At 53.1% G+C, this 16014-nt stretch overlaps 1 protein-coding gene across 1 annotated transcript in view; it reads right to left on the bottom strand.

The window, feature by feature from the left end:
• Nucleotides 1-16014, bottom strand: part of LOC114844622 (discs large homolog 1-like protein) — a 51612-nt gene continuing 35598 nt past the window's right edge. The window contains 23 exon segments of the mRNA XM_029132134.3: nucleotides 1-1247; nucleotides 1326-1417; nucleotides 1491-1600; nucleotides 1679-1851; nucleotides 1972-1987; nucleotides 1989-2074; nucleotides 2158-2208; nucleotides 2564-2605; nucleotides 4573-4672; nucleotides 8574-8640; nucleotides 9265-9441; nucleotides 9523-9637; nucleotides 9739-9783; nucleotides 9786-9840; nucleotides 9929-10085; nucleotides 10360-10489; nucleotides 11534-11678; nucleotides 11841-11977; nucleotides 12216-12385; nucleotides 12721-12845; nucleotides 13323-13373; nucleotides 13933-13986; nucleotides 14547-14642. Of these exon segments, the coding sequence (XP_028987967.1) occupies nucleotides 1141-1247; nucleotides 1326-1417; nucleotides 1491-1600; nucleotides 1679-1851; nucleotides 1972-1987; nucleotides 1989-2074; nucleotides 2158-2208; nucleotides 2564-2605; nucleotides 4573-4672; nucleotides 8574-8640; nucleotides 9265-9441; nucleotides 9523-9637; nucleotides 9739-9783; nucleotides 9786-9840; nucleotides 9929-10085; nucleotides 10360-10489; nucleotides 11534-11678; nucleotides 11841-11977; nucleotides 12216-12385; nucleotides 12721-12845; nucleotides 13323-13373; nucleotides 13933-13986; nucleotides 14547-14642 (2301 nt within the window). The 3' untranslated portion in view covers nucleotides 1-1140.

Raw genomic sequence — 16014 nt, 5'->3', positions numbered from 1 at the left:
TTTTCTTGTTAAGTTTTTTATTATGCTTAAAAAAGAAAATTAAAAGACAGAGGAGGTGGTGATCAAAAAAAAGAAAAATATAGATTCATATTCAAATATCTTTAAACTTTTCTATTCATATATGATTAACAATGCAAAGAAAATAACTCCGTAGTAGTAGTGCTTACGTAAAGTTCAATATAGACTTTATTATAACAAAATAGGCAGTTTACCGAGGGTTAAATATCTGTCAAAATCTCATTGTACATTATTCGTGTGCGTGTTGGGACACGCCTGCGAACTCAGCAGGTGGCGGCTCGTCTCCAGCTGCACCACACAGATCCCACCATGACATGATAAAACATGAACCCATATGAGTCAATGCTGAAAACATCCTTGTGAAATGATTTAGTCTGAAATTCAAAACGGTCCAAATCTGTCGGTGCAGCGAGAAAAGAAATGTATTCACACAACGCACATTTGACTTTAAACAAACCTTTCTACCGAGTGAAGCTGGATGATGTGGAAACATCTGTTATTTAATCTGCGCGAGAAACAAACGCGGCTGAAGCGTTCCCTAAAAACCTGTGTCCCGTCAAACTCCTCATTTCACTGAATTCTGGAAAGTCCTTAAATTTTCTCTCTGCGCCGACAGATTCATTTAACGTAAACGAAACGACTTGATGAGAGTGATTAGAATAAAAGTGGCCACAGAAACAAACGTTTGGCAATGAAGCGACTGGGCCGGTTCACGGCAGCAGCAGCGCCTCTAGTGGCGGAGCAGGAACCTGCAGCCACTAAAACAGGAAACACGTCAACAGAAAGGGATGAAATGACGCCGAACGCAAGAGATGATGGGAATCAACGGGGATTAACCAACATGCTGTTAAAGCTCAAACGTGCAAAGTTTTGCTGTTTGTGTCTCCGACTTCATCAGACGCCGATGAGACGGAACAAACGGGAAAAAGCCACCAAAAAATAAAAACAGAGAAAGCCGTTTTCATAAGTTTCTTCCTCCTCCTCCCTTAAACATTAAGGATCTGTACCGTGTGATCATTCCTGCACTTTACCCACCGATCAGCACACAAAGTAAACTATGCTGAGTCGACGGGGCAGGCTGGATCTGAGGAGGAAGAGGAGGAGGAGCGACGGGCCGGACCTTCACAACTTCTCCTTGGACTGGACCCAGATGAACGGACCCGACTGCTCCTCAATGATCTGCTTCACCTGCTCGTAGATCTCCTCCAGCGTGTCGCCCTGAACGATGGCTGACAACAAACAACACGGTACCAAGGGTCAGAACCGCCGAGTCCAAACACTGCTGCTCTGCACAGAACCGGGCTCACCTGTGAAGTGCTCTGTGAACTCCTGCTCCAGCTTGGTGGCTCTGTCGAACGTCTTCCTGCCCTGCTCCTCCGTCAGGCGCTTGTTCATCTCCCTGCAGGAGGAAAGTGGGTGAGTTGGAGTCAGAGCCAGTTCTGCTGGCGCCTGTGAGCACAACTTGGACTCACATGATGTTCTCCACGGATTTGGGCTTGATGAAGATAGCGATGGGGTGGAGCTGAGCCAGCTGCAGCCTCTTGATGGCGTTGCCCGACACGTCCAGGATACAGTGTTTACCCTGAACACAGCACAACCAGCCTCATGTGAGTCAGAGTCAGGGCTACATCAGCAGAGAAGCGGTTCTGTGCCCTCCTACCTTTTCGGCCACCTCTCGAACCGACTGCACGCTGGTTCCGTACAGGTGGCTGTTGTACTGACCCGCCTCGATGAACCTGTGGTCCTGGATGTCTTTCTCCATCTGCTCCCTAGACACCACGAAGTGATAGTCCCTGCCGTCCACCTCGTAGTCCCGCTTCGGCCGGGTCGTATCTGAGACAGAACCACAAGCAGAACCTTAGGTGGGCGTGTTTCTCATGCTGTTCACTGTCTCGCTGTTAAATGTTTAGACACAGTCGCTCCACCTGGACCTGCAGGTCCGAGCAGACTTACGCGGGACACAGGATCCCAAACTTGTCAGGAAATTCTGAAATCAAGTCATCATTGATCCGATCCTTCATGGGTCCGAGGATGATGACGGGTCGGGTGTAGCTCACTGTCAGAATGAATCCACAGGGACACGTTGCTTCACACGGTTCTGATTTATTCACTGTGGCAGGTGTCGGGTCAGAACCTTACCTTCCTGCTGAACGACGGGTTCGTACGACAGAACATACTCCTCCTGTCCACCTGCAAACACAACACACAACATAGTTAATGAGACAGTTCCGCAGATCCAGGAGCAGCAGAACTGGAGTAAACTGAGCTTTGAAAATGAAAATGTTTGAGATGAAAATGACTGTAAATCCTGGTTCACATCTGGACCAGCTGTATCTGAGCCGCTAAAACAAGAGGGCTTGGGGCTTTGGCTTTTAAAACAACAACACACAGAGTCAATGCGTTAGACTGGACCAAGACCCGGACCGGCAGAGTTAGTGTGTGAGCTCATGCTGTTATTGGCCAATCAGCTCTCTGCAACCGTTAGCATTTAGCCGTTAGCACTTAGCCAGTGGAGCTTCCTGGAAGCAGTCGACAGAACACTTACGGTAGCTACTCTCACTATCGCTGGCGTTAGACGTCACTTGTTCTGCAATCACAACAAAGCACAGGACAAAGTGGGTCAGCACCTCCCCATTTAGCCCCACCCACGGTCACGAGGTGTCCATCATCAAATTATTAGGCCCAGGGTTTCGGTGATCAAACATCCTAATGATGGACGCGAACCTCAGCCACAAGCTGACTCAAGGCTGTACAGGAAAAATGGGTTCGCTGCAACTGTTCTACCTGCTCCTGAAATGGATCCAGCTGAGATGGTTTGAGTGAATAGGAGAGGAGGAGAACAGGAGGAAAGGAAGAGAAAAGGAAAGGAGGAAAACAGGAGGAAAGGAGGAGAACAGGAGAACAGGAGGAAAGGAAGAGAACGGGAGGAAAGGAGGAGAACAGGAAAGAAGAACAGGAAGAAAAGAGGACAACAAGAGGAAAGGAGGAGAACAGGAAGAAAGGAAGAGAAAAGGAAAGGGGAGGAAAGGAGGAAAGGAGGAGAAGGGGAGGAAAGAAGGAGGACAGCAAAGAAGAACAGGAGGAAAGGAGGAGAACAGGAGGAAAGGAAGAGAAAAGGAAAGGGGAGAACAGGAAAGGAGAACAGGAGGAAAAGAAGAGAACGGGAGGAGGAAAGGAGGGGAACAGGAGGAAAGGAGGAGAACAGGAAAGGAGAACAGGAGGAAAAGAGGGCAACAAGAGAAAAGGAGGAGAACAGGAGGAAAGGAGAACAGGAGGAAAGGAGGAGAACAGGAAAGAAGAACAGGAAGAAAAGAGGACAACAAGAGGAAAGGAGGAGAACAGGAAGAAAGGAAGAGAAAAGGAAAGGAAGAGAACAGGAGGAAAGGAGAAGATCAGGAAAGAAGAACAGGAAGAAAAGAGGACAACAGGAGGAAAGGAGGAGAACAGGAGGAAAGGAGGGGAACAGGAGGAAAGGAGGAGAACAGGAAAGGAGAACAGGAGGAAAAGAGGACAACAAGAGGAAAGGAGGAGAACAGGAAGAAAGGAAGAGAAAAGGAAAGGGGAGAAAGGAGGAAAACGAAAGGGAGAAACAAAAGAGAGGAGAACAGGAGAGGAAAGGAGGAGAACGGGAGGAAAGAAGGAGAACAGCAAAGGAGAACAGGAGGAAAGGAGGAAAGGAGGAGAACAGGAGAACAGGAGGAAAGGAAGAGAACAGGAGGAAAGGAGGAGAACAGGAAAGGAGAACAGGAGGAAATGAAGAGAAAAGGAAAGGGGAGAACAGGAGGAAAGGAGGAGAAGGGGAGGAAAGAAGGAGGACAGCAAAGAAGAACAGGAGGAGAACAGGAGAACAGGAGGAAAGGAAGAGAAAAGGAAAGGGGAGAACAGGAAGAAAGGAGGAGAACAGGAAAGGAGAACAGGAGGAAAGGAGGAGAACAGGAGGAAAGGAGTAGAACAGGAAAGCAGAACAGGGAAGAGCAGAGCACAAAGAAGGAGATGAAGATCTGGTGTGAAAGAGAATGAAATGAAGGAGAGGAGGACGTGAGGAACCAAGATCTGAGGACTCCTGTTATCTGCTGGGTCCGTTTACCAGAACTTGCGTCACTGATCCATCATGAACGATTTGGAGTTTTACTCCAATTTAAACGTAATCACACGTTTAACTGCATGTTTTCATCTACGGTCCCCGATCGAGTCTGTTGAGGCGGTTCTGACCCGCTGCGTTCTCCTCAGGCCGTCTGAGCCATCATACTCACTGTGGGCCTTGGAAAGCACGTCGTCACTGTTGTCCTGAGGTCAGCGGAGCCGCAACAAAACAACAGGGAGAGAACAACCACAAAACACAACGTTACTGGGATTCAGCGACAGACGAGAGACAGAGGGAACGTCGCCGAGGCCGGGGCTGCAGGGCGGCGCTGAAAGAAGCGCCTCTGGGTTCCCGGACCCGGCCCACATCCACATCTGCAGCCGCCCTGCAGCCCTGGCCACCTTTGCAGCACGCGCCACCAGCTGACCTCTCCTCCTGCCGCCGACCTTTGACCCCTCGCTGGTACTTACGGTCCACGTCGCTGGTCTCCTGCTCACTCGCCTCTTTGCTCTTGTAGAACGGAAACTTTCGGGAAAAGAGGTTCTTTTTACGCTTGTCATTGACAGACTGCTGAGGATGAGGAGGACGGGAGATGGAATAAAGGAGAAGAAGAGGAAGAAGAGGGGGAGATGAGGGAGTCTGATGGGACAGAACGTGACTAACTGTCAAAAACAAAATCTGATTCAGTGATGACAAACAAACAGCACAAACACGAACACGAGGATCTAAATCTGACGACTCAAGAAAAGCTTTAACATCCAATCTCATTCTGCTGATCTGGACCAAGAGAAAAACATGCAGACCATTCAGAAGGATCTGACCCGACAAACACCTGATATATCAGTGAGGTCCAGGTTCCGACCTGACCGTCCAGCGTCAGAGCAGAACCACACGCTCTGTGTTCTCAGCTGAGACCTTGTGTTGATCATAAGGCAGAAGGTGGGTTTGTTTTCCTGAGGGTCATTTGGTTCCTACCACAACTACTGGTTCTGAACCAGAACCTTCTTCTGGTTGCTGATGTTTAACAACAGAACCGTGGGAATAAAGGCAGTAAAGTCTCATCTTACTGAGCTGGAGCCTCGACTCATCAATGAACCTCCAGTATGAGGTCTCATCTTTAAACCATCGTTGGAGCAGCAATAGAGCACAGGTGGGAGTTAGAGGGTGAGGAGAGAGGTTAGAGTGAGTGTGAGGAGGGAGTCGGAGGGTGAGGAGGGAGGTTAGAGTGAGTGTGAGGAGGGAGTCGGAGGGTGACGAAAGAGGTTAGAGTGAGCCCAGGAGGGAGTCGGAGGGTGAGGAGAGAGGTTAGAGTGAGCCCAGGAGGGAGTCGGAGGGTAAGGGTGAGGAAGGAGTCAGAGGGTGAAGAGAGAGGTTAGAGTGAGCCTAGGAGGGAGTCGGAGGGTGAGGAGGGAGGTTAGAGTGAGTGTGAGGAGGGAGTCGGAGGGTGAGGAGAGAGGTTAGAGTGAGTGTGAGGAGGGAGTCGGAGGGTGAGGAGGGAGGTTAGAGTGAGTCCAGGAGGGAGTGGGAGGGTGAGCAGAGAGGTTAGAGTGAGCCCAGGAGGGAGTCGGAGGGTGAGGAGGGAGGTTAGAGTGAGTGTGAGGAGGGAGTCGGAAGGTGAGGAAAGAGGTTAGAGTGAGCCCAGGAGGGAGTCGGAGGGTGAGCAGAGAGGTTAGAGTGAGCCCAGGAGGGAGTCGGAGGGTGAGGAGGGAGGTTAGAGTGAGCCCAGGAGGGAGTCGGAGGGTAAGGGTGAGGAAGGAGTCGGAGGGTGAGGAGAGAGGTTAGAGTGAGTCCAGGACAGAGTCGGAGGGTGAGGAGAGAGGTTAGAGTGAGCCCAGGAGGGAGTCGGAGGGTAAGGGTGAGGAAGGAGTCAGAGGGTGAAGAGAGAGGTTAGAGTGAGCCCAGGAGGGAGTCGGAGGGTGAGGAGGGAGGTTAGAGTGAGTGTGAGGAGGGAGTCGGAGGGTGAGGAGAGAGGTTAGAGTGAGTGTGAGGAGGGAGTCGGAGGGTGAGGAGGGAGGTTAGAGTGAGTCCAGGAGGGAGTGGGAGGGTGAGCAGAGAGGTTAGAGTGAGCCCAGGAGGGAGTCGGAGGGTGAGGAGGGAAGTTAGAGTGAGTGTGAGGAGGGAGTCGGAGGGTGAGGAGAGAGGTTAGAGTGAGTGTGAGGAGGGAGTCGGAGGGTGAGGAGAGAGGTTAGAGTGAGTGTGAGGAGGGAGTCGAAGGGTGAGGAGAGAGGTTAGAGTGAGTCCAGGACAGAGTCGGAGGGTGAGGAGGGAGGTTAGAGTGAGTCCAGGACAGAGTCGGAGGGTGAGGAGGGAGGTTAGAGTGAGTGTGAGGAGGGAGTCGGAGGGTGAGGAGAGAGGTTAGAGTGAGCCCAGGAGGGAGTCGGAGGGTGAGGAGAGAGGTTAGAGTGAGCCCAGGAGGGAGTCGGAGGGTGAGGAGGGAGGTTAGAGTGAGTCCAGGACAGAGTCGGAGGGTAAGGGTGAGGAGGGAGTCAGAGGGTGAGGAGGGAGGTTAGAGTGAGTGTGAGGAGGGAGTCGGAGGGTGAGGAGAGAGGTTAGAGTGAGTCCAGGACAGAGTCGGAGGGTGAGGAGGGAGGTTAGAGTGAGTCCAGGACAGAGTCGGAAGGTGAGGAGGGAGGTTAGAGTGAGTGTGAGGAGGGAGTCGGAGGGTGAGGAGAGAGGTTAGAGTGAGCCCAGGAGGGAGTCGGAGGGTGAGGAGAGAGGTTAGAGTGAGCCCAGGAGGGAGTCGGAGGGTGAGGGGGGAAGTTAGAGTGAGCCCAGGAGGGAGTCGGAGGGTGAGGAGGGAGGTTAGAGTGAATCCAGGACAGAGTCGGAGGGTAAGGGTGAGGAGGGAGTCAGAGGGTGAGGAGGGAGGTTAGAGTGAGTGTGAGGAGGGAGTCGGAGGGTGAGGAGGGAGGTTAGAGTGAGTGTGAGGAGGGAGTCGGAAGGTGAGGAAAGAGGTTAGAGTGAGCCCAGGAGGGAGTCGGAGGGTGAGCAGGGAGGTTAGAGTGAGCCCAGGAGGGAGTCGGAGGGTGAGCAGAGAGGTTAGAGTGAGCCCAGGAGGGAGTCGGAGGGTGAGGAGGGAGGTTAGAGTGAGCCCAGGAGGGAGTCGGAGGGTAAGGGTGAGGAAGGAGTCAGAGGGTGAGGAGAGAGGTTAGAGTGAGTATGAGGAGGGAGTCGGAGGGTGAGGAGAGAGGTTAGAGTGAGTCCAGGACAGAGTCGGAGGGTGAGGAGGGAGGTTAGAGTGAGTGTGAGGAGGGAGTCGGAGGGTGAGGAGAGAGGTTAGAGTGAGCCCAGGAGGGAGTCGGAGGGTGAGGAGGGAGGTTAGAGTGAGTCCAGGACAGAGTCGGAGGGTGAGGAGGGAGGTTAGAGTGAGTCCAGGACAGAGTCGGAGGGTGAGGAGGGAGGTTAGAGTGAGTGTGAGGAGGGAGTCGGAGGGTGAGGAGAGAGGTTAGAGTGAGCCCAGGAGGGAGTCGGAGGGTGAGGAGAGAGGTTAGAGTGAGCCCAGGAGGGAGTCGGAGGGTGAGGGGGGAGGTTAGAGTGAGTCCAGGACAGAGTCGGAGGGTAAGGGTGAGGAGGGAGTCAGAGGGTGAGGAGGGAGGTTAGAGTGAGTGTGAGGAGGGAGTCGGAGGGTGAGGAGGGAGGTTAGAGTGAGTGTGAGGAGGGAGTCGGAGGGTGAGGAAAGAGGTTAGAGTGAGCCCAGGACAGAGTCGGAGGGTAAGGGTGAGGAGGGAGTCAGAGGGTGAGGAGGGAGGTTAGAGTGAGTGTGAGGAGGGAGTCGGAGGGTGAGGAGGGAGGTTAGAGTGTGTGTGAGGAGGGAGTCGGAGGGTGAGGAAAGAGGTTAGAGTGAGCCCAGGAGGGAGTCGGAGGGTGAGCAGAGAAGTTAGAGTGAGCCCAGGAGGGAGTCGGAGGGTGAGGAGGGAGGTTAGAGTGAGCCCAGGAGGGAGTCGGAGGGTAAGGGTGAGGAAGGAGTCAGAGGGTGAGGAGAGAGGTTAGAGTGAGTGTGAGGAGGGAGTCGGAGGGTGAGGAGGGAGGTTAGAGTGAGTCCAGGAGGGAGTCGGAGGGTGAGGAGGAAGGTTAGAGTGAGCCCAGGAGGGAGTTGGAGGGTGAGGAGGGAGGTTAGAGTGAGTCCAGGAGGGAGTCGGAGGGTGAGGAGGGAGGTTAGAGTGAGTCCAGGAGGGAGTCGGAGGGTGAGGAGGGAGGTTAGAGTGAGCCCAGGCAGTCACACATCAATGTCAAGCGTTGTCTGTGGGGGTCATGCGGAGGCGTTGGCCCCTCCCCCTCAGGTGTTAGAGGGCGGAGCTAGGCCCGTGGCCACGCGTGTTAAAAGCGTCACGGATTAAAGGAGCTGGAGGCGCCGCTGCATCGGCTGCTGAGACGTTCAACGATGAAGAGGAAAACATGTCAGAACAACATCAACACGTCATGCTGCGATTAGTAGGAAGGGGGGAGGAGGGGGGAGGAGGGAGCCACTCACCCCCCGGTCCCGGGACTTGGCGTTGAACTTCACTGTCTTTAATCTCGCTCGCTCCTTCTTTTCGACCCTGAGAACAAATAGGGAGACGTCAGCGTTGTGCTGGTGCTGCTGGAGTCATGGACCCGAACCACCCTCCTCTCCCTTCTCACCCTCCCTGAGGAGGCGTTAACCAACCCTCCACACCCTCCCAGAGGAGGCGTTAACAACCCTCCACACCCTCCCAGAGGAGGCGTTAACCTCCCTCCTCACCCCCTTCACCCTGCCAGAGGAGGCGTTAACCTCCCTCCTCACGCTCCCAGAGGAGGCGTTAACCTTACCCTTACCTTACGCGGGAGGAGGTGTTAACCTCCCCCCTCACCTTCCTCCTCACCTTCCCAGAGGGGGCCTTAACCTCCCTCCTCACCTCCCTCCTCACCCTCCCAGAGGAGGCGTTAACCTCCCTCCTCACACTCCCAGAGGAGTCGTTAACCTCCCCGCCTCAGCCCCTTCACCCTCCCAGAGGAGGCGTTAACCTCCCTCCTCACCCTCCCAGAGGAGACGTTAACCTCACCCCTCACCTCTCTCCTCCACCTCCTGTAAGAGGCATTAACCCCCACCCCCTTCACCCTCTCAGAAGAGGCGTTAACCTCCCTCCTCACCCCCCTCCTTCCCCACAGAGGAGGGGTTCGGGTTCGAGGGCGGCGCTACTTACCGTCTCTTGCTGGGGATGACTCCCACCTCCTCCACCTCCCCCTGCGCCGTCAGCTGCCGCGCCTGCCACCACTCATCATCGGAGGCGTTCACCACGTGGAGGATGTCCCCGAACTTGAAGTCTAGTCCCTGACTGGGGAGACCTGAGTCCCTGGTCTTATCGTAGTCAAACAGGGCCCTGCAGAAAACGCGTGGTCCCAGAATGTGATCTAGTTCTGCTTCAGTAGTTCATTTCTAGTGAAACCAGAACCGGTTCTACCTGACGTAAAGCGACCTCTTCTGACTCGTCCTCAGGGACCCGGATCCAGAGCTGATGCTGCTGTTCATCATCTGCTCTCTCAGGTCGTGAATTTTGGCCTCGAAGCGACTGTACTCTGAACAGGGAGGTTGCACACAGACAAGTCAGACGGACGCGGCGCTACAGAACCAAACGGACCTGGACCCGCCCCGCTGGACCAGCGCGGATGTGCCTCACCCTCTGGCCTGTAGTGGGCTACGATGGTCACCGTCTGCCCGGCGTTTTCAGCGCGGCGGCTGCCTGCTCGTGGGTTGCACTGCGAAGGTCCACTCCGTTGACCTGGAGAGGCGCGTGGGCAGGTAGCAGCGTTATATGACGTGGCTTCAGGTTCTGTGCTGTTGGGCCTGGACCAGACGTATTTACATACCGAAACGAGCCGGTCCCCCTTCCTCAGCTCTCCAGAGAGGTCTGCTGGACCTCCAGCGAGGATGAAAGAAATGAAGATCCCTTCTCCGTCCTCGCCACCCACGATGTTGAAGCCCAGTCCCGTGGCTCCTCTGTGCAGAACCACCTTCCTGGGCTCACTGTCAGATCCACAGAACCCCAGCTGTTAATCATCCTGACACAGGCAGGTGTGGTTTTACAAAGCTTAGTGTGACCGCGTCCTTGTCGCCAGGATTTAGTAGACACGCTTTACGTTAATAGCTGGTCAAGTCTGTGTTTACCGGCACACACACCTATGTGTAACTGCAGGTTTCAACCAGCAGGTGGCGACATTTACACCCTCATTCCACAGTGTAACTCAGTTGTTGTCAAACTATTGTGTATATATGAGTGTGTGTGTGTGGGGGGTCTCACCGCGTTACGTCATCGTCTCCCATCATGCTCTTGGGGGTAGGGGAGTAGCGTCCTGAAGGTGCTGGTGGGGCTGGGGGCTGGGCCAGGAAGCTGGGTGGGCTGATATGGTTCTCCATGTGCTGGGAGAACGCTGGACAGAACACACAACAGTCCTTCACACTGATGCTCATGGAGTCCGTGGACCACCTGCTGTGACTCGTGCAGAGTGATTTGATTTGTGATTGATCTGTTATCACATTTCTACTGACAGGAGCCTGACATCATCCTTAGAAACTGAACCAAACCCAGAGGATTTGATGAGTGAAACGTGTCTGCTCACTGGACTGGACGACAGGTCCATGTGTCCAGTCGCTGCGCGATAAGTGTAGCGGAGGATGATGGGACGCTCCGTGTCTGAGCCTCTGCGGCTGCACTCATCAGGATGATGTGTCATTCATCACCTCTGGCTCAGATCGTGGTGGCGGGACATCATTATCCATATTGCTGCCCCCCAGCGCTGCTGAGGGGATTAGCCCCGCTACACGGCGGCGTCTGAAACTTGTGATGCAGCTCAACGCTCCCTGATTGGATTTTCTGCTCGTCCTTCACGCGTCTTAACATCAGCAGAGGAGGGAGGGGTTTAATAAGAGAAGCTGCACTGAGGGGAGGGGTCAAAGCTCAGGGGCGTCTTTAGAGACGAAGCCTCTAACAACAGTCGCTGCTGCTGCTGCGAGCAAATTATCAAACGGCTTCTTCGCCTCAGAATGAGGTGGGTTCAACAAACGGTCTGAACCGCCACAGTCTGTCTCATGACATGTCATGGTCGATGGTTCACGGTCCGTCAGCGTCAGGGACTCGTCACGTGATCAGCACATCACCACCTCCTGAATGAGCTTGTCCTTCAGCGTCCCACATTAAGGCTAATGGATCCAGAGTCCGTGCTCTGAATGAAGAGAGATCTGCCTCATCCTGACAGACGAGGATCCCTCACCAGCAGACTCTGCAGTCCCCAATGACCTCAACCACTCAGGGTCAACAGAACCAGGAACTGCTAATCTGGACCCTTAGGATCTTACATTCATAGCTGTATGTGTGATGGTAAAAAGACGTAACCCAGACCCACGCTGGCTAAATGTCAGCGGTTTCGGTTCTGCTGCTGTGGAGAAAACGGAGCCTGGTTGCGTCTAGGACTCACAGTTGGTGAGGTCGGGTTGGGCGAAGCTGTCGTTCATGAAGACACTGTTGGGTTTAGCCACTTTCAGGTAGACCACGTCAGGGGTGTTTTTCAAGGCAGTGACGGCGTGTTCGTGGGTCACCTCCTCCAGACAGACGCTGTTCACCTGGACACACAACACATCAAACATCTGCAGAACTGCTCATCTTTGTCTAGACTGTGTCCGCAAATCTGTGTGAGCAGGTAATAGAACCAGGGAACCCGAGAAAGGCCAAGATCCGTGTGATCCGCCGCTACCAGCGCTCTTAAACATCTGTTGTGATCTTACAGCGAGAAGTTTGTCTCCAATCTGCAGCCTCCCGTCTTTATGTGCTGCTCCGCCTTCGATGATCTTGGTAACATAGATGCTGTTGTCTCCAGGAATGTGCTGGTTCCCCACTCCGCCTGCTATACTGAAGCCCAGGCCTGCAACGCACCAGAGCCAGGATCAGAACCAGAACCAGGAAAAGAGCCAGTGGCACCAATGTGTTCTTCAGGGAAAAAACACTCTGCTGCCAGTGTTACATATTTAGAGGCGTTTTGTGGAAACAGGCTTTGTTCCTAAATAATTGTGCAGCAAGCAGAGACAACCCAGGAGAACACTAGGAGCCACTAGTCAGCAGGAGCATGAAGCAGTAAACTCCAGAACACAAACTCACGTTACCTTTGGGGCCTTTGACTAGTTTCAGTTCCATCACTTTCTCGGAGACAGGTTTCCTCCGGCGGACGTAGAGTCGGACCAGAGATCCGGCCTCCTTTAGCGCCTCCACGGCTCGGCTGTGGGTCACGTCCCGAACATCCACCTCGTTAACTCGCAGGATGACATCGTTAACCCTGAAAGACAGGTTTAAGATCAGAACCACCATTACCCAACACCTGTAACCGACCTGAACTCAGTAATGACAAACAGGCTCGCGTTAGAAGAAACCGGAGACTGGGACAGAATCGACTGTTCACCTAGATCAGCAGCGTCAGACTCTCACTGCTGCATAATGAATGAGCAGGTGAGACACTGCAGGTGGTTCTGGCTTCAGTTTATGGTTCGAGTGGTGCTGGTACCTGATGGACTTTAACCTTTCACACGCTGGTCTTACTGCCGCTTTCATTTAGCCCGACATTGTGTGAATGAGGGTGTGGCCAAGGTCCGGTAGGAGAACAGCGGGTCTCACCTGAGCCGTCCGTCCTGAGCGGCCGCTCCTCCAGGTATGACTTTGGTGATGAAGATACTGGGATCCTCCCCGATGTGGGGGTTGTCTGTGCCGCCTGCGATGCTGAAGCCCAAGCCCGAGTTTCCCTGGACATTGAAGACGAGCAGTGTTTTATTTATGAGGGTGTTTTATTCAGACTAGGTTCAGCAGCAGATTAGTCCCTGTCTGGCCGCTAGAGCTGATGAATGCGGGTCTGAGTCATAAAAAAAATAGTGTGTTTATGCTAAAACGTCTCCCCGTCCACATATTCACAGACTCATCACTTGGAAACAGTCAGCTGATAAAGAGCCTCCACCAATCAAAGCGCCGTAGGCTGCACACAGAACTAGTCAGCTGGCAGTGACGCGCTTATTCACGCTGCTCTGACAATAAGTTGCACTTGAAGAAGCCCAGCTGCACCAGGACAGCACCGCTCCAACACAGGCAGCACTCAAACCCGGCTGCACCACCTCACGGGCAGTCAAGTCCTGGGTTTAGAGGTAGGACCGGCGTCAGAACCAGCTGCTTCCAGACATTTCTGTGGCTCCAGAAGACGCGAGTGACAGGTAGACAGCGTGACTCACCCGCTCCAGAGTGATCTCCTCGTACTCGTAGTCAGCCTCCGTCCCGTTGACCTGCAGGTGCACACACACCGTCAGTCGTCCTGAAAATACTGCTAAACCCACGTTCACACAGGAACCACCACAGTAACAAGCTTTAGGTTAACAGCTGCCCAGTCTGCACCTAGAGTGTTTAAAAGTGTGGTCCGGTGGCACACACACTTACATGGAAGTGAGGACCATTGACATAATGCCTTCCCTAGCCCCTAACCCTAACCATCACAACTAAAGGCAGACGTCTAATCCGAACCAGAACTCAATTCTAAATTCTAACCTCAGGCCTAAAATCACCTCTTAACCCTCAAACAGGCCAAAATGTCCTCACTTTTGCTCTCACTTTAAGGCAAGTACAAGTACACAGAGACACAGAGACACAGAGACACAGAGACACACACACACACACACACACACACACACACACACACACACACACACACACACACACACACACACACACACACACACACACACACACACACACACACACACACACACACACACACACACACACACTCCTGTGGGACCGGCGTTAACATCCGGGAAAAAGACTGGGAGGAAAATGAGGAGGACTCACGTAAGGAGGCGTGTCCAGGCTGTCTGTGTTGACCACCACAGGGGGAGGATTGGCCTGAGGAGAGAAGACCGCGTCAGAGCATCCAACCTCAGCGCTGCAGCCACCAAACACCACAGTGAAGCCAAGCTGACATTACAGAGCCACCGTGTCCACGCGCTACAGACTGGAGGATAAAACAGGAAGCCGCTGGATTGAGCACAGATTAGTGAGGACGGATACGTACGTGGTGGCATTTCACGCTGCAGAAGATACAATTTTGAAGCATGAGGCCAGAAATGAACCAAACCCTGCAGGACAGAAGCGTCTTTTCCTCCTCGTCTTGTAGCGTTCAACTCTGACTCGCTCACTCGCTCGTTCTCCGAGCATCTGCCTCAATCCCTCGCTCACTTTCTGCCCGGGAGGAGCCAGATGGGCTCTTAAAAGTCAAATGGGGGAAGTGTGGCATTTCTCCCACTGCTCCTGTCGCTAATCTGCTCACTTCATCAGGGCCACAGCTGGATGGCAGACAAACTGAACTATACAGTGACAGTAGCAGAAGGTGGAGCAGCCAAACAAAAGATAAATCTATAGATGGATGGAGCACAGAGAAGAGTGGAGGAAAAGAAAAAAAACACCTGTGACGTCGGAGGGATGACGGTGGTCTCAGCTGGGATTGGCGAGATTGGGATCACAGGGATTATGGGAGAGGTGGGCGGGGCGGCCTCGGCCTGCTGAACAATAGCATGGTGACGGGTCAGAGGTTAGACAAACACAGTGCAGCACAGATGAACAGCAGGAGGGAGGATGGAGGAGGATGGATGACAGGTGTTCTGCTCTGCCTACCTGCTGAGGGGAGGGACGGGAGGGGCTGAGTGTCAGAGCTGTCCCCCAATCACAGGAGAGAGCTCAGGGATTGACAGATTACCTGACACTCGTGCTTTTTGGGCAATCCTGATGTGACACGTCGCCCATCTGCTGCTCTGACAAGACTACAGCCATGTCTGAGCCGGGCTTAAGCGTGAGTGATGCTAGAAATCCCTGGACCTTCGGTACTGCCTCTGCAGTACAGGCTGCAGTGACGTGAGGAGGTCAAAGGTCACAAACACCAGGAAGTGTCCATAACAGCATCAGTGACAGGACCCCCTATGAAAACGGCTTCACGGCATTCAGTGACTCACGTACTGCTAGACCTGCTTTTACTTGACACACAAACGATCATTGGACCACAAATAACTAGAAACTAATCAGTTTGCTGCATGTTTGTGTAATTGTTTACTAATATTGTAAGCATCATCCAGTAAATGTACGCGCTCATGGCTGAAGCCATGTGGTGCATCCTGTCCTGCTGATTTGTATACATGTATTGATCTGCTGCATCCTGGTGGAGGTTCTATGATACGTGGATCTATACACACAATAATAGAAAACGTCCTCATAAATCAGCACATTCATCAAGTTGAAATAGTCACAGACCAAACAGCAGCTTTAACTCCATTACATCTCCAAACCGTGATGAGAGTTTTACAGGGCGATCGGTGATGACATGACCCCATCATCACCAAACACCAGCACTGCAGGTGTGAAACCTCTGTGCTGGGTGAGAACAACAGAATGAGACGCACGTCACAGACTCACAGCGTCCAACTTTAACTGCACTCATTTCAGGCGATACCTGAGACGCTAAGCCATGGTCAGAAACCAGCAGCTGATGATTCTGGGAGCAGACAGCGTGAGCGACGGGCCTCAGCGCTGTGACCTCTATTATGCAAAAGCAGGCAGTCGCTCGGCTGTGAAGAGGCTTAATTGTTGAGCTGCTGCGGCAGAACACATGGAAAACCAACCGCTAAAATTAGCCCCTGTGCATCGACGCCATCGACCCGGCAGCCCTACATCTGCAGCACCGCGCGGAAAAGCTCTGACAATGGGCTTATTTGCTTCAGAAGAAAATATAGTTGGTGGAGAGCAGCAACAAAGCACAAAGTTCAAGTTCTGGTCTTTGAGTAATGGACAGGTTGCTTGTTGGGTCAGTGGTTCTGAACATGTCTCAACCAGTCAAATATCAGCAGCAACACTTTTAATCATTGACTGTTTAGCAGATCGTCA

Source organism: Betta splendens, chromosome 17 (genome assembly GCF_900634795.4).
Source record: "Betta splendens chromosome 17, fBetSpl5.4, whole genome shotgun sequence".
NCBI lineage: Eukaryota > Metazoa > Chordata > Actinopteri > Anabantiformes > Osphronemidae > Betta > Betta splendens.
This window is presented reverse-complemented; position numbering and strand designations above follow the sequence as displayed.